This window comes from Callithrix jacchus, chromosome 12, assembly GCF_049354715.1.
Source record: "Callithrix jacchus isolate 240 chromosome 12, calJac240_pri, whole genome shotgun sequence".
Classification (NCBI taxonomy): Eukaryota; Metazoa; Chordata; class Mammalia; order Primates; family Cebidae; genus Callithrix; species Callithrix jacchus.
In genome coordinates this window covers 72,216,182-72,242,356 of record NC_133513.1, presented here as the reverse complement: position 1 = coordinate 72,242,356, position 26,175 = coordinate 72,216,182, and the positions used below count along the sequence as shown (strand labels likewise).

At 38.6% G+C, this 26,175-nt stretch overlaps 2 protein-coding genes across 3 annotated transcripts in view; one reads left to right on the top strand and one right to left on the bottom strand.

Moving 5' to 3' along the window:
* IPMK (inositol polyphosphate multikinase) overlaps positions 1-1,552 on the bottom strand; it is a 67,613-nt gene extending 66,061 nt beyond the window's left edge. For both annotated transcript variants that reach the window (XM_009009910.4, XM_002756350.5), the window contains exon 1: positions 1,032-1,552. In XM_009009910.4, the coding sequence (XP_009008158.1) occupies positions 1,032-1,221 (190 nt within the window). In that variant the 5' untranslated portion in view covers positions 1,222-1,552. The remainder of the gene's footprint in view (positions 1-1,031) is intronic.
* A 1,184-nt stretch (positions 1,553-2,736) lies between these two features.
* CISD1 (CDGSH iron sulfur domain 1) lies at positions 2,737-25,649 on the top strand. The gene is made up of 3 exons (XM_002756349.7): positions 2,737-2,891; positions 10,975-11,180; positions 19,951-25,649. Exons 1-3 carry the CDS (start codon positions 2,861-2,863, stop codon positions 20,038-20,040), a joined length of 327 nt encoding a protein of 108 aa, XP_002756395.1. The 5' UTR covers positions 2,737-2,860; the 3' UTR covers positions 20,041-25,649.
* Positions 25,650-26,175: the final 526 nt, after the last annotated feature.

Below are 26,175 nucleotides of genomic sequence, written 5' to 3'. Positions count from 1 at the left end.
AGTACTCCAAGGAAGAACTCTTGGTTTCACAATTCTTAACACATTGTAACATGACTTTAGGCACGTCATTCTTAACCAGGGTTGGCCTTAGTCACCTCATCTAAAAATGTCAGGATTAGCAGCCTAAACCCGAATCATTTTACCAGCACAAACTAAATTGTCTCTAGTGGCTCTTCCGGGTCAAAGATCCACAATACTCACACACTCATCCGTCGGATTATCCAAGTAATCATGGCCCAGGGAACCACTAAGAGTAAGACAGATAAATTACAGTTCCTAAACTGAGATAGGCTTTAAACTTGTGAACTCAGAAAATGTATTACAGTGGTCATGATATAGCCTTATAAAATTAACAAGAATAGCTGAGCATTTTGTGCATTATTCTAGTACAATATCTGTGTGTATTTCCTACCAAGAATCCGAATTTCTACACTACTGTAACCACGCCTCCCGGAGAAATCAAGGAGACACCAGAAAAACCTCCTCAAGGGGCAGGGAGAAATCACGGAGAAGTCACGACAGGCTTTCTCCCCTTCTCACCTCCCCCCCAAAAAAGCCCAGTGTTTTTCTTCCCCTCTAGCTATGCAGCTGCACCCAGCAGAGAAGTACTAGATTAGCATCAACTGCATTTCATTCCTTTTCTTTTGCAATAGCTACTCGCCTATAATAAACAGACCTTGTGCTCAGGGGAGAATTTACTTCCCTGTCCAGTAAAAATGAAGTTCCTTATTTTCACTAACAACGCCGTCTCCAATCAACACCCAACCTCCTTAGGGGGTGAGTGAGACCAGGCACGCCTCTCCCTGCCACCCGTGCTGCAAGCCTGACGACCCACACCCTAGGAATTGTCCCACTTTCCAAGCCCCTTCTGCACGGGTGGCGAGGCTTTGGGGACAGCGGAAGAGGCCAGGGATTTGGTGTGCACACCCGAGGGGCGTCCAGGCCGGCCCGGGAGCGCCAGACTGCCTCGGCTGGCAGGGGGCTCGCGGAGGCGGAAGGGGAGCGGCGAGCCCCGTGCCACCCCCACTTACCCACTTTGTCCTTCCCGTACATGTGCCCGGCCACCTGATGCGAGAGGGGCACGCAGCCGTTGAGGAAGCGGAGTCTGCCGCCCGCCGGCTGCGGGGCGCCCTCAGGGGTGGCCTCGATCGCCAGTGGGGTCCGCATTTCAGGGGGACCCGGAGCCTCGAGCCGGATGGGGGATGGGGGCTCTGTTGCCATAACTGAGAGCCGAAGCGGTAGCGGCAGGGAGAGCAGGTAAAAAAAAAATAGGGCGAGGGAGGGGGCGCCGGAGAACCCGGGGGTCGCTCAGGCTCGGGCGCGAGGAGGCCCGGGGGTTCCCGCGGCTGGTGCCCGCTGAGGCCCGGGGAGGGTGCCCATGACGCCGAACGGGGCGCGGGCGCTCCTCTGCCCAACTCTCGGCAGAGCTTGACTCCCGGCTCCTGCTCCTCCGCCGCCCAGCTGCCGGCCCGGCGCTGCCCAGTAGACAGAACCGAGCCGAGGAGCAGCGGCAGCGGCGCCCCGCGCTCCCTGGGGCCCTGACGGCGACGGCGGCCCCACCTCCTGCGCCCCCGCCCCCTCCCCCTCCCGCCGTCCTCCAGTCCCCTCGGCTGCCGCGCGAGCGTCAGCGCCGCCTGCACAGCCACCGCCGCCGCCGCTACTGAGCATGCCCAGAGGCGGTCTGACTGGACCCCAGCAGCCGGGCGGGCGCGCTGAGCGTCAGGGAACTGACGACCGCGACACGGATGGGGGGAGCGCCCTCCTGGTCCTTCTCACCCCTATCCACCGGCGTTTCGAAGTCACGTGTCCTGTTGTGGTTTCATTCATTCAACGCGCTTTTCAGCGCGTCCCGGGGGTCGACTCAGAGAAGCCAGGGACTTCCAAGTGTGCGGAGCAGTCCGGTATTAGAATTGGAAGGCTCTAGCATTGCCAAGGGTGGGCCACCCCTAACTGCAGTGACCTCCCTCCGGCTCCCACACCGCACCAAAACAACAGAAGTAAAAACCAGGCAGCTTATTCGAAGACGCGCCATCAAAATACCCTTCTAGTTAATCTCACCCTCCCTCCCCGGATTACTGTCTCTAAATCACTCTTACCAAAAAATAAAAATGGAACCGACTCTAATTTAAGGCCGTAGAAGATAGAGAAAAATCCTAATTTCTTTAAGTGAACACGTTTTTTAAAGAGAGAAGCAAGATTTTTTTCTCTCCCACTCGACCTTTAAGATACGTAGGTTCCAAGGTCCTGAGTAGATGACTGACTAGATCAAAAATATAAGAAAAGGATGGACATCGGTAGCTACGCGAGATTCTGGAATGGGACTCAGTCATTGATTCCTGTATGTCCGCCACTGGCATGTTATATAAAAGCTAGACCTGGCCTTGAAGGTAAGTCGTCACAAGCCCTGAGCAAGAAAAACTGGGGTCAAATCTTAGGTATCTGATTAAAGTTAAGCGTCCTACTAATACTCGTCTCTGCCCGGAGAAGCCCACACCACCTGAAAGAGACGTAAAATCTGGCCTGGATTTCCTATTCCCAGGACCCTGTCCCTCCGCTTCAGGGCCCCGCCCCTCGGCGTTGCGCAAACTCAGTTGCTACCTAAGTATTTTCCCCTCCGCTCCTGTGGCTGTCAAAATCCGTAGTCCAGACTTCCTTAAAGCCCAGCACATAGCTCCACGCATGCTCAGCACCTACCGGGGTCGAGCTCACATACACGTGCTTACGGCTGGCTGCGGCGCCTGCGCGGTAGCAGCGCGGAGTCGGTGCCTTTAGTACGCTGCTGGCACCTTGACTCTCGCCAGCTGCGCGAACCCGTTTGTGCCCGGTATCCTAGTGCACACGCCTTGCAAGCGACGGCGCCATGAGTCTGACTTCCAGTTCCAGCGTACGAGGTGAAGTGGGGCTTGGGAGCGGGTGAGGCTGGTGAGGCGCAGCAGTTGCGGCTCCCGCATCTCGGCTGGGTTGTTTTACCCCTGCTCTACGCGCCCGCCGATCCTATAACCTTGAGATGCAGAAGGGCAAGCGCTTGGCCCGGCTTCGGGTTCTGGGCCCGACAGCCGAAGGGGGCGAGGTCAGGGATGGATTAATGGTTTGAGACCACGCCGACGTCTCATCTCTGGTCCACGTTTCCCCTAATTAGCCAAAACCTAACACCTAATGACCGCGCCGCTAACTTTTTTTGTTTTCCCCTAAGACGTTTTCATACATATCTTTAAGTCACAGAGCCTGGAAAAGAAGGTAAGAGAAAACAGTAACAGCAAACCCGTTTGCCCCTCTCATGTTTCAGTCAGCGTCGGGCCACAGAGTCGATTTCCCGCGATCCTTGAAGCAGTGCATGACTAATCACATCTTAGTTTTGCAGATTTTTTTTTTAAAGGGATGAAACCCAATCCGAGGCCTTCAGTTTTCCCGGTTTTGTATTATGCCCCTGGCATCTGGCCCTCTGTGGGAGAAGTCCAGGATAGAGGATTGAAAACCGCGTTCGTTGAACCTTCAGCTTTCTGAGTCTTCTTCCCCGTGTGCTAGTACCTAGTGTTTGGAAACAGTATTTCGCAGAAAGTCCCGTTTTAATAAAATTAAGAGACTTAATAGCAGTCATTTAGTGTGGATTTTCACTTTTCTTGGTGATGTTATAATTGTTAATATAATACTGTGTACCAGACACGGTATTTGTGATCTTTGCCCCTATATGAAACGCCACTTCGCAAAGTTTTGCGTAGAGATTGTCCCAGAGGTTAATTAAAAATACGTTCAGTAAATATTGAGCATCTGTAGTGTCAGGTAATATCAAGTTCCTACTAACTTGAGCCCTCATTTTTTCATAGAGAGGTAGTTTGCAAAAATTGGAGAGTTCCACTTCTGTTGTCAAAATTTACCTGGCAGAGTAAGGTTGACATGACATTTTGAAGTTACTAATGATATAGAAATTATTATTTGCAAAAATTATGTTAAAGGATACTCATCTTGAGACTTTTTTAATAGAGGCAACTTGGTGCATTTAAAATAGGTTGTGGTTTTGGTTTTTGTTTTTTAAAAAGCTATGTTCTCTTAGGATTAAGACTTGTGAAATGAGATGTTCATGTGACTTGTGCTGCTGATATTTTTAATTTTGCAGGAAGACTGAACATGTTTGAGGTGGACCAAAAGATACCACAATGTGTGTTTAAAATGTGGGATCATTTTGTGTACATGAACACTAAAGTCTGTTTAGGTAGCGTGTTACTGAAATGTGAAACAGGTGAACCCCCTAGGACTTTTGCAGGCTAGTCTGCAAGATTTGTTTTTTAAACAAGACAATTTGTTGTTTTGTTTTTTAAGTCTAACCGTAGGGGAATTCAAAGGCAACTTTCCCAATCATTTTCCATTGTCTAAAGAATAGGAAATCACTGAAGCAGGTAATTGGCTTCAACTGGAGGTATTCAATATTGTTATGAGGCTCCCTGGTCCCCTGGCTTCCCAAAGTGCTGGGATTACATACGTGAGACACTACACCCTGCCATGACTACTTTTTTATTTCATCAAAAAGCATTAAAGTTGTTATGAATACTGTAGGGAGAGGCCCAAAGCCTTTGTAAATCTCTTCCACCAACACTTCCCTCCTCATAATATAGTAGTGGTAGGCAAGGTAGGAACAGAGACTGTCTAGAGAATTTAACTTTTAGTGTTTAGGTCACACAGAAGTTTGGTTCTTCTCTCAATCCTTAAACCAAATTTATTCCTACAGATTGAAAATTAATTTAGATCTTTTAATTTGGGGGAAGATATGTCTCTTCTCAAATGAACTCATAATTATAAATGATATGTGACAATGGTAAGCACTGTATAAATATGTGTTAAATATAAAGTGTGTATATGTATGTATGCATAACTCTTGTTCATTTTCAGAAGAAAAATAAAAGGTAGTTTATAAATAAAACTTAACGGGGACCAGACCAGAACTGGAATCAGGCAGAGGCAATGAGAACGAATGATTGGAACTGAAATAGTCTTAAGATCCTGTTCATTGAGATAGCTCTTGATACCAGTATGGTCAATAAGACCTTTAGTTTATTACATTTTCTAGTACTAAGTGCCCTCACTACCTACTTGTCCAGTCTCTTATGATTCCTCCTCGTATCCAAATAGATAACTTTTCTGAACATCATCCTGCTCCTTTATAACTCCAGCACTCATTAATAGCTCTCACATGTAATACTTTATCTTCTGTTTGCAAGGAAGGTGTTAACTCTTAGGCTTTTCTCTCTCCCTGTCCTCCAGATATTGTTTTCTTTTGCTTAAATCCTTGCCTCAGTATTACCTGCTCACATGTAATACTTTACCTTCTATTTGCAAGGAAGGTGTTAACTCTCAGGCTTTTCTCTCTCCCTGTCCTCCAGATGTTGTTTTCTTTTGCTTACCTCCTTGCCTCAGTATTACCTGTTGCTTGTAAATCTTTAGCCCCTCATAAAGATTTTCTTCTCTTCCGCCTAAAGTCACTCATAATGCACCCTAATCTTTAAAAAAAAAGAAGCCAGCCAAACCAAATAAATTTAAAAGGCCTTCTTTAACCTGCCTTCCCCTGAAATCACTTTATTTTACTTTACCCTCAACTTGCAAAATGGGGATTTGTCTATTCACCTTGTGCTTTGTTATCTATCCCAAACCCTGATCATTACAGTGCATGTAGCCAAAGTTACATTTCATAAATTCTTATTCTCTTTCATATTCTTGTGTATTTTATTGACACTAATTTTCTAATTCATTTAACCTCAAAACAGGAAAATACAGTTTTGGTTCACTGAATTCACCAAGTCATTTAAAGTAACTGTTTAACGGTTTTTGTCTGAAAAGGAATGTATGGATCATAGGAGCAGACTGAAAATAAAGGGGATAGCTCCAACAATAAATGAAACAAGATTAGCCAAACTGATGGTTGTTAGAGCTAGTTGAGGTGAATGGGAGTTCATTATAGTATTCCATGTGTGTGTCTGAAATGGTCCATAATAAAGTTTTTTTAAACATAGCTTCTCATATATATGCCTGAAGTTGTTTTGTTTTGTTTTTCTACATCAGGGAGTAAATTCCACATCCTGATACAACAGATTAAGAAGAGTCATTTAGTATAAAAGCAATCCAATATTAGGATAGAAAAATTATACATAGAAATTACAAATTTAAATTAGTCATCCATTATTTCTTTTTTTTCCCTCCCAAGACGGAGTCTTGCTCTGTCACCAAGGCTAGAGTGCAATGGCATAATCTCGGCTCACTGTAACCTCCACCTCCTGGGTTCAATCAATTCTCCTGCCTCAGCCTCCCAGGTAGCTAGGACCACAGTTGCCCACCACCACACCCGGCTGATTTTTGAATTTTTAGCAGAAAAGGGGTTTCACCATATTTGCCAGGCCAGTCTCGAATTCCTGACCTTATGATCCGGCCGCCTTCGCCTCCCAAAGTGCTAGAATTATAGGCGTGAGCTACCGCACCCGGCCCATTATTTGTTTTGACTTAACCAACACTATTGAATACCACCTATATCCCAGGCCTTGAGAAAAAAAATATTACCAAGCACAGCCTGCCAGTCTATGAGAGATCTAAGGTAGGGAAGGGGTTGAACACAGCTCCCCTCCCCCTCTCCTGATGGAAGAGGAGAAACATTATGATTCTGTGGCAGTTGATGGTGGGCTGAAAAGGGCAGTTTAGAGCAGAAAACAGGCTAAGGTAAAAGAAGCCAAGAGAGATTTCTAAGTTAAAGCAAAATAATCCTCACGTAAAAAAACAAAAAGCCAGACTGGGTTACAAACAAGGCTTTAAAGTTTGGGAACAAGTTCATGTTTTCTCTCTCTCTGAATAACTTTAAGAGAGAAAGCCAAAGATTATATTATAGTATGCCATTGGAAGAATAAGCAAAGGGGAGGATTATTTAGAAACGTTACCTTTCTCTGCATTTTTGGTCTTTTATGGTGTTTGTGTAGATATAAAACATGATTATACAAGGTCTGGTAAGGTGGGGTTTGACCTAACTACAGGAGTTAACTTGAGAAATGTCTATAGAAAAGAAAATTGTGGGCCGGGTGTGGTGGCTCATGTCTGTAATCCCAGAACTTTGGGAGGCCGAGGTGGGTGGATCACCTGAGGTCAGGAGTTCCAGACCAGCCTGGCCAACATGGTGAAACCCGTCTCTACTACAAATACAAAAATTAGCTGGGCCTAGTGGCATGGCAGGCCCCTATAATCCCAGCTACTCAGGAGGTTGAGGCAGGAAAATTGCTTGAACCTGGGAGGCAGAGGTTGCAGTGAGCCAAGATTATATTTTTGCACTGCAGACTGGGCAGCAAAGTGAGACTTTGTCTCAAAAAAAAAAAAAAAACAAAGAAAGAAAAGCGAGGATGAACCAGAAGAAGCAAAAATAATGCTCAGGGGCCGGGTGCAGTGGTTCATGCCTGTAATCCTGTCACTTTGGGAGGCCGAGGTGGGTAGATCACTTGAGGCCAGGAGTTCAAGACCAGCCTGGCCAACTTGGTGAAACCCTGTCTCTACTAAAAAAAATAAATAAAAATACAAAATATTAGACAGGCGTGGTGGTGCACACCTATTATCCCAGCTACTCAGGAGGCTGAGGCAGGAGAATCACTTGACCTCGGGAGGTAGAAGTTGCAGTGGAGCTGGGATCTCACCACTGCACCCTACCTTGGGCAACAGAAACTCTGTCTCAAAAAAGAAAAAAAGGAATTATCAGGATTTTTCTAGATTCCAAGTCTGAACCAGTATCTGAAAGGTGCCAATGGAATATATTTAAGAATCGGGTCTCAGATTGTTGCTTATTGCTTCTGAGATTGTGGCAATTCTTTATAGGCATATATCCGGTTATAAAGGATTATTTGGATTTTGCTATTTTTATTTGTTTAATTTCTCAGGTGTTCAGTTCTTTCTTTGTCCTTATTTTTGACTTGTGGACCTGTTGTCATTTTTGTCTATTCTTTTTCCTTTAGAGTTGCCAGTAGCATCCACAGCTTTTTGCCAGAAAAGACTAATTCAGGCTGCAGTCATGAAATGATAAAATAGCAACATTTTTTTTACTTCTGGGAACTCTTACATTTGTCCCTAATGAGGTTAGAGAATTAGAATTTGGGAAGGGAAGAAAAAAATGGAAATTGTTTTCTCAAGACCTTGGAGCAAATACAAAGGTATTTTTCTTGAACACATGGTACTGTGACATTTGTATCAGGTCGTAAGTTGCCCTTGCTAGTGGGTAGGAGCACAAAGTGTGTTTTGAATCCCAATGGAACAGCCAGACTTGGGTATCTGGAGTCAGTTTCCATTTCTTTCATGATGCCTTTGGTGTTACCTCTTTTCCATGTCAGTTGTTCTGTTATCTCTCCCACCATCACAAAGTCCAAGGGAGGTAAAGCTTTAAAAGTCACCTATGGGTGCAGTTGGTAAATTATATGAGAAAAAAGAAGGGAAGAAGAATGTTTTAATGACTAGGAGAGATTGTTTTTACCTATCATGATGAAGTTTCATGTAGAAATTCCTATAGTATTCTCTTTTTAGATCATGAAACAAATTAATAATAGCCAATTGTAGTTGTTCTTTGGATCTCAGCACTTTTTGCAATTTGCAGGTGCCATCCAAACAAATATGTTATTAAGTACGTTATAATTCACCTAAAAAGTAAGGTGTAATTAAACTTGACAGCACTTAGGGAATTGTGTTATTTTAGTCTTTAGGGATGTTGCCCCCCCTTTAAGTTTGTACTAAAGACAATGTTCAGCAAATGTTATGGTGCACACACTATGCAAAGCAGTGTCTTAGCCCATCTTGTGATAGGTACATTAGCTATTCAAAGTGGCTTTCCATTAGCTAAGAAGTGGATTGCTACATCTCCTGGCATAGGGAATATTTTCTCAAGAAAGTTCCATGGTAAATAACATTGGAAAAGAAGATTATGAATCTAGCTAGAAGTCACAGCAAAGTTGCAGCCCTGCTTGGACTCACCTCAGGGTAATACCATAAAGCAGCACTAAAATTCTAGATAAATCTACATATAATATGTACCTACTTAAAAAACATCCTCTGATGAGGCCAAAGGTTTGAAGCTGTCAGATGACATATTAACTTGTCTTCTCAGTCATGCAGAGCTGGGAAAGATAAAATGTTATTGTTTATTAGGGATTTATAGCAAGGAGTAAAGGAAATGTTATGGGAAGGAAAGCAATATAAATTAATTTGTTAAGAAAAATACTACCGTGGTTGCCAACAGAATCAAAGGAATATATTAATTAGAAAGTGAGGATAAACCAGAGGAGGCAGAAATAATGCTCTCTTACGAGATGAGCAAAATGCAGAAATAATTTAGATAAAATCTAAATTATTAAATAAACTAGAAAAGAAGACCAGGAAACAAGAAACTGAGAATGATCCTTTTCTATTCAGTTTTAGAAGATTGAGCTCCAATTTTATGTGAGGTATTATTAGGTATGGTAAAATAAAAAACTTGACTCAATAATACAAGTAAATTATAAAGCTAATTAGTCATTATGTGTTTTTATTTGGCCCTGGAGAGAGAGAGAGTGAGAGTGTGTGTGTGTGTCTGTGTGTGTGTGTACTTAGGTCTCTAGGGCTTTATTTGATAGTATGGGAACTTATTTCAAACACTGAAGATCTGACTCAGTGCTGGGAAGGAGTCCAGTGTGTTTATCCTGACCGGTTCAACTTCTTCCTGCAGCCCACCCCATGCTGAGAATAGACAACTCTCCTCTGAGGCTGAGACTAACCAGATTATGCAGAACTTTCTTCTCTCCATCATTGCCTGGAGCTGGGGTAGTTGTTAAGCCTTTGGGTTTCTAAAGACTAGAAAAGCTGCTTGAAAAGAATAACTAGATGGCTTGTTAGTCCAACCGTTTTATGATTATTACTATTATTATAAAGTAGAATAATGCCATTAAATTTAAAATGAATTTTTAGGAAAGTAAAATAAATTTAGAATTTATTAATAAAAATATAACTTAATTATATTAATCATATTTCCTACAAAATATGAAATTAGTACATTCTGACTTTTATTTTAGTGAGAAAACACTTTCAATTTTAAAAAAAGGACTTTTGAATGAAAAACCTGGAATCCTGCTACATACATTCCTTTGAATGTTTTTAACATTAGGGTAGTTTGGTTTTGTTTGTCTGTTTCTTTGGGTATCATGTCTCTTATAGCTTTCTGCAGTAGTTTCAAGTGAGTTTGGGTAAATTAAATCATTTAAAGATCACTAAGGGATCTTGCTATTTAAATAAACTATAATGAGTCATTTTGTTAGCATAACATGTTATTTGTGATCTGAATTTTTATGTTTTAGGGCTTTTCTTTTTTTTTTTTGAGACGGAGTTTTGCTCTTGTTACCCAGGCTGGAATGCAATGGCGCAATCTCGGCTCACCGCAACCTCCGCCTCCTGGGTTCAGGCAACTCTCCTGCCTCAGCCTCCCGAGTAGCTGGGATTACAGGCATGCGCCACCATGCCCAGCTAATTTTTGTATTTTTAGTAGGGACGGGGTTTCACCATGTTGACCAGGATGGTCTCGATCTCTCGACCTCGTGATCTACCCGTCTCGGCCTCTCAAAGTGCTGAGGGCTTTTCTTTTAACTAATAGATACCTGCAAGTTCACATATTATTTAAAATCTACTTATAAACACTTTTCAAATGATTATTGAGCTTTAGGGTTTTTTACTCCAGCTCTAAAATAATAATTTTAAGTTTCCTCTTCTTAATGTCACTGTCATCACTCAGTAGAAAATACACAATTGCTCTAGTAATGGCCAGGGAAAGTCATAATAACAAAGAACCATTATTCCAGTGTGTTCTGGTCATTTTGTTAACATTGAAAACCTTGGACTGTTAGGATTCTTAATACTCAAAAACTGGATTTTCTGAACATTCATGTGACATTATTGGCTTATATTTTGGTTTTGATAATTATTTGTTTTCCTTCCCTGCTCTAGTTGAATGGATCGCAGCAGTTACCATTGCTGCTGGGACAGCTGCAATTGGTTATCTAGCTTACAAAAGATTTTATGTTAAAGATCATCGAAATAAAGCTATGATAAACCTTCACATCCAGAAAGACAACCCCAAGATAGTACATGCTTTTGACATGGAGGATTTGGGAGATAAAGCTGTGTACTGCCGTTGTTGGAGGTCCAAAAAGGTGAGGAAAGCAATTCCTTCATATGGTACCATTTTTAATGTTATATTTCTAAATTATTCTCTCAGACTTGTATCACCAGATATTGTTGATACCCCTTTTTTGTTATTGTTGAGACAGAGTTTTGCTCTGTCATCCAGGCTGTTTCTGTTCTAATCTTACATGCTTAGACCCTTCAGTGAGCTTTAGTTTTTCTCCCCAGTCTTTTACACAGAAGTCCGTGCATTCGGCTGACTCTTTACCCAAATGTTTCATGTCTGTGCTCTTTTGTCTCCATTTCCACAGCTAGCACCCTGATATAAGTATCATAACTCTATGTTTGAAACCCCTGTCAAGGAGTTCCCCATGTCTGGAGCCACAGACTCCTGACACTGGTCCTCAAGACTCTCCTCAATTTAGATTTATTCCTTGGGGAGGGCAGTAAAATAACTAGACTATCTCCTTTATCCATTTAACCTTTGTTCACCTGTCCTTTCTTGCAGATTCATTTGGAATTTGGAATTATTGATAAATACTAGTGGGGTTAGTAGAAAAAAATAAAATAATATATCTAGAAATTGTGGAATTTCTAAGTTGGAGTTTTGATAGTTCTTTAGTAAGTGATCTTAGATAGTTCATTTAATATCTACTATATGTGCATGTGTGAGAAGCGTTGAAGAGTAAAACATGTCACAGGTGTGTATAGTACATGTAGTGTAAGTGATCTAAATAAATGGAAGCTAAAAGGAAGAAATTACACCTTGAGGCTGGGTGCAGTGGCTCATGCCTGTAATCCTAACACTTTGAGAGGCCAAGGCAGGAGGATCACTTCAGGCCAGGAGTTCAGGACCACCCTGAGCAATATGGTGAGACCCAATCTCTTTCTGTTTTTTTTTTTTTTTTATTAAAAAATAAATTCCACCACATCTTCTGCAAAAGCATAGTCATATACTTGGGAGTTAAATTGATGTGAGAAAAATTGGTAGCATTTGAATAAACTGCAAATATTGGAGACTCAAAATCTGTTATGCCATAAAGCTTCAAGGTGAAAGGCTAATTTTCCAGGACAGCAATAAGGAATTCTCTTTCAGAGAGTGAATTTCAGGTGACAGTTGAATGGAAATGCACAGCAGACAATGTGAAATGTGAGACACCAGGGTTAGAGATAGAGATCAGCAAAACTGATGAGTCAAATGTAAGAATGCAACTGATCTTTGATATAGATAAAAATCAAGGGCTGAATATGAAATCTTGGGGAATTTTCTGCGTTTTGGAAAGGGAACAAAAGCCATTTAAGGAGATGGAATGGGCCAGAGAGGTTAGAATAAAACTAAAAATATCATAGCTTCAAAGTGGAAGAGGGAAAAGTTTCAAAGATTTTGTACTGAGCATTGTTGGCCTATGCAAAGACAACTACGTGAATGAATAGACTAAACTGTGAGATTATGTAATTGCCCTTTTGGTGTCATTTCAATGGAGTAATTAGAATAGAAGCTATGTCCAAGTATGTTAAAGTGTGAATTAAATAAAGAATTGTCGGAAGTCTATGTCAGATTTTCAGTAGATGAAACAGTGAATGGAAAGAAAAATAAGATAATTGCTTGAATGAACACTACGGCTTGGCTTTGAGATCAAGTAAAGGGAGTTTGCTTTGATTGGGTTTTCCCAGAGGGCAAAGAATCCAATAAAGTAAATATGGGCTTTCATGAACTAAAATCTCAAATATTTCAGGAAGAATCACCAGTGGACGCAAACTAGTGGTATAAATGTTTATTAGACTTTATAATTCAAAACATTCCAGGATTATTCTTTCATTTTACAATTTAGAGTTTCCAGATGGTTCAGCCAGGGACTGCCATTTCCTGTAGGTGGACTTCAAGAGAGGGAATGAGACCAGTCATTTTATTTCTAGTTTTATCACGCCTTTTTTCCTCTGGCTTATCCTTTTTTTTTTTTTTTTTTGAGACAGAGTCTTGCTCTGTCGCCCAGGCTGGAGTGCAGTAGCACAATCTCAGCTCACTGCAACCTCTGCCTCCTGAGTTCAAGCGATTCTCCTGCCTAAGCTTCCTGAGTAGCTGGGATTACAGGTGTGCACCTCCACACCCAGCTAATTTTTGTATTTTTAGTAGAAACTGAGTTGTACCATGTTGGTACAGGGTCAGGCTGGTTTCGAACTCCTGTCCTTGTGATCCGCCTGCCTCAGACTCCCAAAGTGCTGGGATTACAGTTGTGAGCCATCACACCTGGCTTCTCTGGCTTATCTTTTATGACATTTAGTGATCTTCTTTGTGTCTGGGATTTGTCAGTTCTGAATTTTCACTGCATCTTGGGCACTTATTCCTACATGAATCAATTAACAGTTTGCTTTGAATATTATCCAAGTTAACAAAAGTTATTATTCTTTAAACACTTTTGGAAACACTCCACATTCCTGTTCTAAGGTTATCACACAGGTGCCAGGTCACACACTTACATGCCAGTCCACAGAAGACTTGTAATTAATACCTTTGATTAAGTGGCTACATTGAGGTTATAATCAGTAATTTTTCCCTCATACAAACCAGTTGTATTTATAACAAAATTTAAACATCTTTTTACCCATGGAAAAAAATGTTTTATGCAATATAAATTTCAATTCTAATTCATTCTTAAGATGCTGTCTCTAATAACCTGTTGTGTGTCTAACATTTTGAGCAGATTTCCCAACCATAATGAATCAGATCTCTTAGTAATGGGCAGAAATTACATTTTTAAAAACCTATCCCTCCCTTTTCTCCAGTGCTTTTCTTGCCAGCATTGGTATGTCATCTGATGTTTCAGAAATTGTCTTGGCTTTTTTTTTTTTTTTTTCTTTTGAGACCGTTTCTCACTCTGTTGCCCAGGCCGGACTACAATGGCATGATCTTGGCTCACTGCAACCTCTGCCTTCCGGATTCAAGCAATTCTCATGCTTCAACCTCCTGAGTAGTTGGAATTACAGGCATGCACCACCATGCCTGGCTGATTTTTATATTTTTAGTAGAGATGGAGTTTTACCATGTTAGCCAGGCTAGTCTTGAACTCCTGACCTCAGGTGATCCACCTGCCTTGGCCTCCCAGAGTGTTGGGATTACAGGTGTGAGCTACTGTGCCTGGCCCAGAAATTGGCTTATTTTATAGTTCAGTCTTCCTTTGGTGTCTGTGGATTGGTTCCAGGACCTCCCATGGATACCAAAATCTGAGAATGCTCAAGCCCCTGATTTAAAATGACAGTGTTTGCCTAGAAGCTATGCACATAATCCTGTATACTTTAAATTATTACATCATCTCTCTGTTACATATAATACCTAATATAGTGTGAATGCTATGTAAACAGTTGTTACACTGTATTGTTTAGAGAATAATGACAAGGAAAAAAAAACTGTACTATACATGCTCAGTACCCATACAGTTGTTTTAGTGAGTATTTTCTATTAGCAGTTGGTTGAATCCATGGATGTGGAACCCACAGGTACAGATGGGGCCAACTGTATTTCACAAAAGGGCTATCCATATTTGAAGTGAGAATGAAAGGAGCCAGTATAGAGGAAATGATTAAAGTAACTACAGAGAAAGATACTATTTGAGACAGTGGTATCTTGACAAAGGGTGGAAGGAAATGAGAGTAAGAGCACAGATGTGAAACTCAGCCTTAAAAAGGAAGAGATAGTCTTGCTTTCGAAACAAGAAGATGAAAGAACTCTGATGTAAGAGGGCAGGGTATGGGATGTTGTATTGCTAGATTCCTATGCCTGCAACTTCAGGTAGGTTTACATCATTTGCTGAGTGTATGATGGCCACATAGGAGACAGTTCAAACAAGGAAAGCATAAAAATACAGACTAAGAAGAAGGAGAAGAAAATCTTACCAGTTAACATCAGGTCCTCAACTGAAATTGAAATAAAATGCAACTGGACATACTTAGACTCACTGTCTTTCATTTACAGTATTAGATTTGAGTTGTAATATTTTTGTTTTGTTGTTGATAGTGGGCTTGATCCTGGGATTTTTTTGGCTCGGTGGGGAAGGACTGGGGAAGAAAGAGAAAGCCTCCATCCTATTAATGGCCTAGAAGTGGTTTTAACTGAGCCTGTTTCTTCATAAAAACAATATTCTGAATGTTGTTGACATTCCTTGGCCAATCCACATAAAGACAGTCTTGTAAAAATCCTAATTTCTCTTTGTACCTTTTCATATTATAGCTACTGTCTTAGGTTTATTTAAGTAGGTACATAAGAATGGTATAAAATGTCATAATCTCTAGGGTAGTCTCAAAAATCTTACTACTTCAGTTTTCTTTCTCAACCAAAACAAGTATATTTTTCTGGGCAGTTTATGATAATGAGCCAAAATGGTGACAGGCAACTTCCTTTGGATACAAAATCAAATCTCTAATGCAAAGTATGAAGTTCAGAGAAGGAAGATTGTCTTTAAAAGAAAATTGTTGCAGGTGGAAGAGATAAGTCAAAGAGGAGCATTTATTTCTATCTTGAATTATCCTCAAAACAGACAGAACTTGAGATGTGGGGTCATTAAAAAGAAGTCCTATCTTTTTATGAAGATCCATATAGCATTGCTAGCTTTCCAGGTAGAGAGCAAGGATCTCCAGTGTTTTTTCTACTTGACTTTTATTCCAACTTCTTCTAACCCTTTCTTCCCCACTTTTAAAGATACTTGGGATTTGTAGTGTTCATATTGGGTTAACAGACATAAAAGAATGTTTTCTGGACATAAAGGAAATCCAGCCAATTTGATTTACAGACTTTTTCCAGGATTTTTTAGTAAACAAACACTGACATCTTAGAACAAAGTAAGTATCAATACCACACAAACTGAATTTAATATTCTTTGTGGGGTTTTTTTTGTAATTTTACTTTTTGCTTAACAATTTAACATTTCAAAATTTTTAATGAAAGAGGGTTAATAAAATTATATTATTGTACAGTATTTGATATAAAAACTTCTGTACTTCCTACCTTGCATTTGAAAATATATAATGCCGGTCACAGTGGCTTAGGCTCATAATTCCAACACTTTGGAAATGTGATGGGCAGTGTAATGAGACCTTGTCTCCACAAAAAATTTAGAAATTATTTGAGTGTGGTGGCATGCACCTATAGTCCTAGCTAATCAGGAGGCTGAGATGGAAGGATCACTTGAGCCTGAGAGATTGAGGCTTCAGTGAGCTCTGATTACACCACTGTGCTCCAGCTTGGGCAACAGAGGAAGACCCTGTCTCTTAAAAAAAAAAAAAAGTTTATATCCACCACACATTATATTTCTCCTGCATAGGACAGAAATAAAGCAAGACACAAGACAGTAATTCCTGGGGCTAAGTGATATAAAAAGTGCCATTAAAAAATATGTCTCTGAACAAAATTATTTTTAACACCTAATTTACATTTTAAAGGCATAAAAGCTTTATATATTTTAATCCCATGAAAGTTTATTAACAGATAACCAGGATCAACTACTCATTGCTTTTTAAAGAAATACTTATTTTTTTGTTTCCTTTTAAGAATATGAAGAAACAGGCTGATTTCAGTTTTTAGGCAGACTTGCGTTATTAGAAAAAATGTATTCTCATTTTAGATACATGACAAATATTTTGTAAGATTTTCTTTGTATATTTTTCTGTAGATTTCTCTCCTATTGATTCTGTATATGGAGGAAAATCATTTGAGAAAATGTTAATGTCTAATATTTTCAATATAAGATTAAAAATAAATAAAGTTGTTTTGTAGTTTTTTTGTTTTTGAGATGGAGTCTTGCTCTGTCACCCAGGCTGGAAGTGCAATGGCGCTATCTCTGCTCACTGCAACCTCTGCCTCCCAGGTTCAAGTGATTCTCCTGCCTTAACCTCCCGAGTAGATGGGATTATAGGCGCCCACTGCCACACCCAGCTAATTTTTAGTCGAGACGGGGTTTCACCATCTTGACCAGACTGGTCTCAAACTCCTGACCTCATGATCCACCTGCGTTGGCCTCCCAAAGTGCTGGGATTACAGGCATGAGCCACCGTGCCCAGCCAAAAAATAAAAGTTAAACATGTCATTTCAGTAAGTTATTTGTAGCTTCTTATTTAGAAATATTTTATTTTTCAGAAATACCGCCTGTGTGGATTTAACTGTACAGTGAAGTATTTTGTGTGTGCTATTTATAAAAATGGAGTCTTTACAATGTAAACTTTTATACTCACTAAAATCATCTGTGTTTGTTTATTAAACATATGTCACTTTGAAATGCTGTACTTTGCTGTGGGATAATTTAGTTTCATTTTTATAGCCTCTTTCCTCATCCATGCCAAGAAAAACTGAAAGCTTGACTTTATGTTTTTGTATCAAGGGCTTGTTTTTAATCTGAATATACTGTTTAGCACATCGTATTGACCTCAAAACAAGAAATAATGTAAACTTGACCTGTACTGTATTTACACTGCCCACCATGACAGGATAGAATTTCTATCTGGAAATATAAGTTGTGCAAATACCTTGAGTTTTTCTGTAATTTTTAGCTAATTTAAGGCCTCCTTCAATTATTTACGATAGATTAAATTTTGATTACTTTAACATCAAGTAGACTTTAGGATATCAACATTTAAGATTAAATACCATTATTGTCGCATTTCACTTATCTGCTATATTCCCTTCACTGAACATAATGAGGTACTTATTTCTCGTAAGGCTAAGACTCCTCTTACTTTACTTTTCTAAATAGGTTTCTTCAAAGCAACAGCATACCTTAGACTAAACAGAGAAACTCTAGATTCTAGAGTGTAGATACATTCAAAGCATCAAGATTCATGCAAAGATGCTAGCTCTCGCCATTTGGCATGAAATAGAAATAAAATATATAAATATAGAAGAAACAAAAAAATTACTGATAATTACACCTTCTGAGTGAAACATTTTATTACCTGAGGAGTTACTGAAATACTATTAAATCCTTATTTTTTCATTTTGCAATAGAGAGGGATATACTTATTAAAAAATGATTTTATGTCAGGGCACGGTGGCTCACACCTGTAATCCCAGCACTTTGGGAGGCGGAGACGGGCAGATCACATGAGATCAGGAATTCGAGAGCAGCCTGACCAACATGGTGAAACTCCATCTCTACTAAAAATACAAAAAATTAGCTGGGTGTGGTAGCGCATGCTTGTAATCCCAGCTACTCAGGAGGCTGAGGCAGGAGAATTGCTAGAACCCCAGAGGTAGAGGTTGCAGTGAGCCGAAATCATGCCACTGCACTCCAGCCTGGAGACTCCATCTCAAAAAAAAAAAAAAAAAATTTACATAGCAAGAGTGTTCAGATATAAAAATAACTAATTGTAATAATGATTAAAACATGACAGCAATAATCTTGACCAGAATATACATGAGATCTGAGAATGAAAAACTGCAAAAGAAATTAAGACTTGGCAAAAAACATTCTCAAGCTTATCAAGTGTCATAAAGTTAACAAAGAAGAATAATGAAGGAAAACTAGCCCTACAAAACACTGAAATGTTTAAATACAAATATTCCAGTGTAGTAGGCTGATGAACATAACATAGAACTATAAACAGGTGCTTTTATAGGTAGAATTTATTTCAATCAAATTATGAATAAAGATATAACAATGTGGGAAGCAACAGCATCACGTAATACTGAAGCAACAGGATCTTAGCATTTGCAAAGTGTGCTCAACAGGATCTTAGCATTTGCAAAGTGGTCCGTAGTCCAGTCACCTTAAAAAACTCTGGGATAAAATTGTGGTTTTTATAGCAAAATTAAAATAATAATGTGCGCTGTTACTTAAATGGGCTATATGGTATGTTTTTTAAACACAGAATGAAACCAAATCACAGTGTCTTGGAGGATTCAGCTTCTTTGGAGCATACTCTAAGTTTCTGTTAGAAATTTAGTTTTGTCCCTTTCCCTCCCACTGGACACCAAAACATCTGTTATATCTAAAATGGGAAATTATGAAAAGGAATGGAAATTTATATTTGTCACATCTCTAGAACAAATATGTCTCCATGAATGATGTTGAAAAGGGAAATATTGGTATATTTGTATGAAAGTGGAGAAATTGAGAATATGAAAAAATGAACAAAATGAAAAGATTTCAGAAAGATTGCTGCAAAAATCAACAAAGGGATAATATGCAAATTGATTTGTTTTTGAGATAGAGTCTTGTGGTCTCCCAGGTTGGAGTGCAGTGGTGCAATCTCAGCTCACCACAACTTCCACCTCCCAGGTTGAAGCCTCAGCCTCCCAAGTAGCTGGGAATACAGGCACTCGCCATCATGCCTGGCTAATTTTTGTATTTTTAGTAGAGATGGGGTTTTACCATGTTGGCCAGGCTGGTCTTAAACTCCTGACCTTAAATGATCCACTCATCTCAGCCTCCCAAAGTGCTGGGATTTTAGGCATGAGCTACCACACCCAGCCACAAATTGATTTTAAATAAATGAACTTAAACTCTTAGAATTAAATAGACAATAGACATAGTTCACTGGAAAGGAATGTAACTAGTATATAAATATAAAATAGGTCTTCAACACTTATCAGATACCACAATGAAATTCAATAAGTGATGTGTGCATTATGCACAAGTCGATTTCTTCCTCCAAGTAGTGTATGTACTTTACATAGGCTCTTTAAGAAAGCCTATATAAGATAACCAAGAAAATCTTTATGTTATGTTATATGAATTAAGCATCACCATCCACTCTGCCAAGCATAATACTGATTTTGGGATTAGATGTTTAATTCATTCTTTCTTTTCCTAGTTCCCATTCTGTGATGGATCTCACACAAAACACAACGAAGAGACTGGAGACAATGTGGGACCTCTGATCATCAAGAAAAAAGAAACTTAAATGGACACTTTTGATTCTGCAGATCAACTTGTTGAAGTTACCTGATTGTTTAATTAGAATGACTACCACCTCTGCCTAATTGACCTTTCCTGGGTTCTAAATGTGGTATATTGCACACTGCAGCTTTCACATTCATGGCATTTGTCTTACTTGTTGAAACATCGTGGTGCACATTTGTTTAAACAAAAAAAAAAAAAAAAGGAAAAACCACCCTCATGGCCTGTGGGTTATTTTGGTCTTGTAAGGATCCGTTTCTTTAAAATATTGACATATAGAGTTGTATCTTATATAGAATATAGTTGTATCTTGAAGGCAACATATTAAATTATTCTCAAAATTATGTATTTGCAGATTCTACTTGTAAGTTTCAAAGAAAAATTATTGTCTTTTCATATTAACCTGGCAAGTATATAGAATGTGATTCAGCTACATTAATTTCTTAATACAATCTAGGAAGGACCTGTTTTGACCTTGATTTTCTTGACATTGGTAATGACACTGAGAAAATGTGGCCTCTGTCTTAACAGTTTTCAGTCAAAATGATTGATGAATGTTATTCTGCTTAATTTTATAAGTCAGCCAGGTCAATAATAAAGGGGTAATAACTTCTTCGTATTCATCTTCATAGATATTTAATGAAGATAGATCCACTAAAGGAGCCAATAGTGAAAATTTAGTTAAAATTGATAGTAGATTTAAATTAGTCATGTTTTGAAATCTAATATTCCAGAATTCTGGCCCAAGGAATGGTAAGCACTTGAACTGAGGACATAGAAGGAACTGGAGCACATAATGTCAAGTCTTTTGATCACTAAGCCACATATCCTGACAGAAATAGTAGTCACAAGATTAGATCAAAGGCATAGGAAGGTTTTTTTTTCCCCCCCACTCCAGCTAATCAAGCACATGGATTTTAAATTGTATGATCTTTTTCTTAAAAGGAAAAATTTGAGGACAAGTGTTTGTTTATGTAATACTCTTCAAAGATGCAGAGCAGAAACATTGCATTCATTGTTGATTCGGAAAAGAGAAAACATGAAAGCTGAATAATTAGCAATAAAAGAATTAAGACAAATAGTTCATATATATTTTTAAAGATAGTAGATTTTGAATTTCATAGGTTAGAAGGAAAATCATGGCAAAATATGTAGAAAATGTGGGCAAATATAATTTGAAACTGATGAAACATAAACACATTTTAGAATACATGAATTCTCAGTAGTAGTCAATCACAAGTTTCTGCTTGCTAAAATCAATTTACCTTGACAGGGATCAAACCTGACAGCAACATTTCTATATAATACATAATCATGGCTATTTTGACATACATAGTTTTGTGTGTTACTGTAGATAAAGTTGGTAACAAAATTGTACACTGGTTTTAAGAAGCCCATGTAACTAATTTGGACATGTCTTTAAGTTACATATTCATCATAAAATCTGAAATCCTGGTCAGGCACGGGTATCACACCTGTAATCTCAGCGCTTTGGGAGGCCAAGGTGGGTGGATCATGAGGTCAGGAGTTCAAGTGCAGCCTGGCCAATATGGTGAAACCCTGTTGCTACTAAAAATACAAAATTAGCTGGGTGTGGTGGCACATGCCTGTAATCCCTAACACTCGGAAGGCTGAGCTAGGAGAATCACGGGAACCCAGGAGGTGGATGTTGCGGTGAGCCAAGATCGTACCTGGGCAACAAGAGCGAAACTTCATCTCAAAAAAGCAACAACAAAAACCCCAAAATCTAAAACCCTACAAACTGATTCTATTAGATTCTTTAGGCAATTGTTCCCAGATTCTAGGCCAAGACTAACTTTTCAGCTCTTCCTCAAAGGAAATTATTTTCTTTGCCCACCTCCTTTTTAAAATAAGTATGCATGTCAGCAAAGCGGAGCAATAATGCTTTTAAAGAAAAATAAATCCGTCAACTCACAATGTTTCTGATAAAGGGACATTCTTCTAACTTGTCAGACTATTCTTTATCTTGAATTTGAAATTATATTGTTAGTCATGCATTTTTGTAATGTCGGGGAACCTGATACCAGTTTTCAAAACTATAGGATTATATGAGTGTGTGTGTATGGCAAAAATATAAATGACCACCTTACTGTGAAACAGATCTTGAGTATTTTGAAAGACGAATTAGGTAAATGGATTTTCAAGGTTGTGTTAAAATTTTTACATGCTTTTGAACTAGCATTCATTTATGATTAAAACCTTTTCATGTTATTTAACCTAAAAACCAACATGAGTGTAGTTAGGTTAATGTGAGATTTTTTTTACACAAAAGTCATTGTGTGTAGTTACTGTTCTAGCTAAGCACCTTAATGCTTCTAAGAGCTTTTCATTTCATTGAGGCAAAGTGAGTGGGGCTTACATCTGTTTTTCTCTACGTCATTTATGTTTTAATTATTTCTGAAAAGTTTGTGCTAGGTTGAGAAGTTTCTAATGTGAAAAATCTTGTTTTTTAGAGTGATGTTCATCTGTTCATGCAACAGACATTTATTAGGCTTCTGTAGACCGAGTAATTGAGACTGAGAAACTTTTGGAGAATTAGAAGCTCCTACTATTTATTATTTATGGCATAGTTTATATAATTATGGTAATTTATGATGTATGTCCTTGACAAAACAGCAACAACCATGTATACCAGTATTTGTACTACAAGTAGGTGAGATTATTGGATTTTACATTAGTTAGGGAGGTTTTTGATTTGGTTTTGCTTTAAGATAAGCATTGACTTTGGCTCCTGATTAGCAACAGACAGTATTTTGTGCATGGGTATCTTTGAGGGTGTGTAATTCTAGTTGTTAGAAGCTGTGCTTTGTCTCCTTAATTGTAATACTAGCTGACCTCAGGCAAAGCCACTCACCTCTCAGCCTTTTAAATTGTGAGGTGAATGGACTAAATGGCATTTTAGGCAATTGTTCCCAGATTCTAGGCCAAGACTAAATTTTCAGCTCTCCTCAAAGGAAAAATACAAATAATGCTAATAGAAAGCTATCAGCTCAAATTTAATTTTTTATTATTATTTCAGCTATTATGGTATTGAAGTGTCTTTTATGAAATGTTGATGGTAGTATCTTTACTTGGTAAAATAATAAGGTGGCAGCCCAATGTTGGTCCCTACTTCTTTTTTTTTTTCACTGCTCCATGCAATCTAAAAGTCTGGGAACCACTAAGCCAACATCATATCTAAAGTTCTGAGACTTATTAAGGTATTAAAATAACAGTTTTATTTTGAGATTTAGTTTGTGTTATGTGGAATTTTTCATTAGCACAATGTGTTGAGGTCTCATGGAAAGTTACCGTTAAAAAAAAAGTTTTTACTTCCATTAAGTTTACCATCCTGCATCCAAACTAAGGGTAAAGCCAATGCATCCTAATGTGTGCCCAACCCATAACTAAACGATTAAATTAATACACAATAGGGAGATTGATTGTTAACTGAGCATCTGCCTTTTTTGAGAAAAGTCAGTGGTTTTTACGGACTTAAATGAAGAAATTTCCATAAATAAAGGCATTACATGTGTTAACTGAAATTGCCAGGAATTGTCCTAAAGGGGAAAAGGTGTCTAATCAGTAAATCAGTGAAGAAATGTAAGTTTATAAGTTAGAAATGTTGCTATGGTATTAGCCCTTATGTCCCTAAACAACAAAAAAGACAATTCAACCTCAAGCATGCAATAGAAAAATGCTGAGCTTAGAATGTTGTCATCTAGATATTGTGTAAGCTAGATGTTCTCTTTAATACCTGTATCTCTGTGGATAGTGTATTTCTTTCTAGTTTTTCCAGCCTATTCCTTACAGACAACCAGAAGTCAACTCATATCAATGTTTTATTTAATTGTGAGATTGTTTTCATTTGTAAATATGCAGTGATTCCCAGCTTTTTCATTTAAAATAATTGTGAACATTGCCCACCTGCCTGCATGCTCATAACTGGGACATAAATAATTTTTCTGTTGGTGATACTGCCTGCCAACAATTTCATAAGCAGTGGTTAATCTAACTCATCATACAAGATAGACATGAGATTCAGATAAGAGAGATTGTGTTTTATTGGTTTATCATCAGTTAAACTTAGCAAAGTCTGTTAAATTTTTTTCAGAGTCTCCCAACTGTGAAAGTAGAATTAATTCCACTTATGTTATCCATATCTGCACAGTAATCTTTTTTAGAGCCTAACCTTTCTTAACAGGTTCCTTCTCATTATTCTAGACAACCATGCTGTGCGTTTTCCTTGACTACCAGGATTTTAAACTTTGAAAACGTCTCAGTCTTCATCTTTCCAGTGCAGTCTACTCTGTAGCCTTCACATGAACCTTCTATATCTCTTCACTTTCATATCCCTCCCAGCAAAGAACATTTTGATTATGCCTTCGAGTAACCTCACCCCTTTCTGTTTTAAAACTCTTTCTCAGAATCCACAGGGAAACTGCATTGAGCACAGAAGCTAATATGATTGGCTTTTCATTGCTAGTTACGACTTTCAGCTTGACCCTGGATGCCACCTAGTGTTGAGTCTCTGATAATGAAAATATTAAACCATAAATTACATTTCATAATTTAACAATGCCATCTAGTATGTGCATTTGGTATATGCGCCTGATCTTGCAGTACCTTTGTACTCCAAAAAGTTTGGTCACTTAGAGCAGTTTACATTTCTGTGACTCCCTTACACTTTCAGCATCTGGAGTTTGGAAAATAATTATAATGTTCAAACATTCACCTTTTTTAATCCCTGAGAAAGAAAATAATTTTTAAAATTTTGATTATTACAGTAGTCTGTTCCCAGAACAGTTATAAGTACATAGCAGATGCTCAATAAATACTTGTTTTAATAAATAGATTTGAATGCAAGATTTTTCAAGGATACAAAGGTAACTGCCAAAAAGTCAATATTTTGTCTTGTTCTGCCCTCAAACATGATTACCTTTTTTTTGAATATTTGTATTCTAAATTTTTGAACATGCATGTTAGGAAAATGTACTGAATATTTACCTTATTCTGACAAGATTGGCTATAAGTAGTCTACCTAATCAGCACTTCTGTGGCTAAACTTGTGGTATAAAAACCAACCAACTGACAAAACTATCCAAGTCAGCTTGTTTTAAACCAGTGTGCACATGATGTATCATAACTGGGGAGAAGTGTGGTACTTGGTTATTTCAAATCTGTGGACAGTGCTGTGGAAGAAAGCTGCTGTGAAAAAGACTGAAGTGTCTGGTGTTTGTCAGCCTGGAAGTCCTAGTGATTGCCCTTGGGGCAACGTGGGGCAACAATCATGGAATTCTAAGTCAGACTTAAATTCAGATCCCTGATATGCCCCTCATTAGTTGAGATCTTGAAGAAATTATTCTCTAATGGTTAATTTTATGTTTGACTGGGCTACAAGGTGCCCAGATATTTGGTTAGACATTCTTCTGGGAGTTTCTGTGAGTAGTTTGGAATGAGATTAACATTTAAATCAGTAGACTAAGTAAAGCAGATTATGGTCCCTAACGTGGGTGGGCCTCATTGAATCCTTTAAAGACCTCAATAAAGCGAAAATGCTGTTCCTTCTCCTGGAAGAGAAAATTCTTCCAGCCTAACTGCTTTGAACTGAAATACAGACTCTTCCTGGATCTCAAGCCTGCCTACTTTCAGACTAAAACTATACCATCTGCTCTCCTGTGTAGCTTGCTGACTCACCCTGCAGATCTTGTCACCCTCTGTAATCATGTGAACAAATTCCTAATAATATTTCTCTCTCCATCCTATATATTTCTTTTAACATGTAAAAGGGAGATTCAAGCATTAGAGATTATGAATTTAAATATCATGGTATCTCACAGATAATATAGATTAGCTTAGCCTCCTTAGCCTAAAATCATGTCACTTGCTAAAAGTAGTACAATGATTCATAGTTGTTTCCTACATAATTTTAATATGGAGAAATGATTGAACATTGGCAAATCTGTGAACATCCTAAAATAATTTTGTAAAAATGAAAATTTTTAGAATTTTGATGCATGAGAGAAAAAAAGGACCATTTTATAGTAATTTCTACAAATAATTATTGTTGGCTTAAAGAAACTGAATCAAAATTAATATAGACAAAAAGTTTATTTGGGCTATATTTAAGGACTGCAAC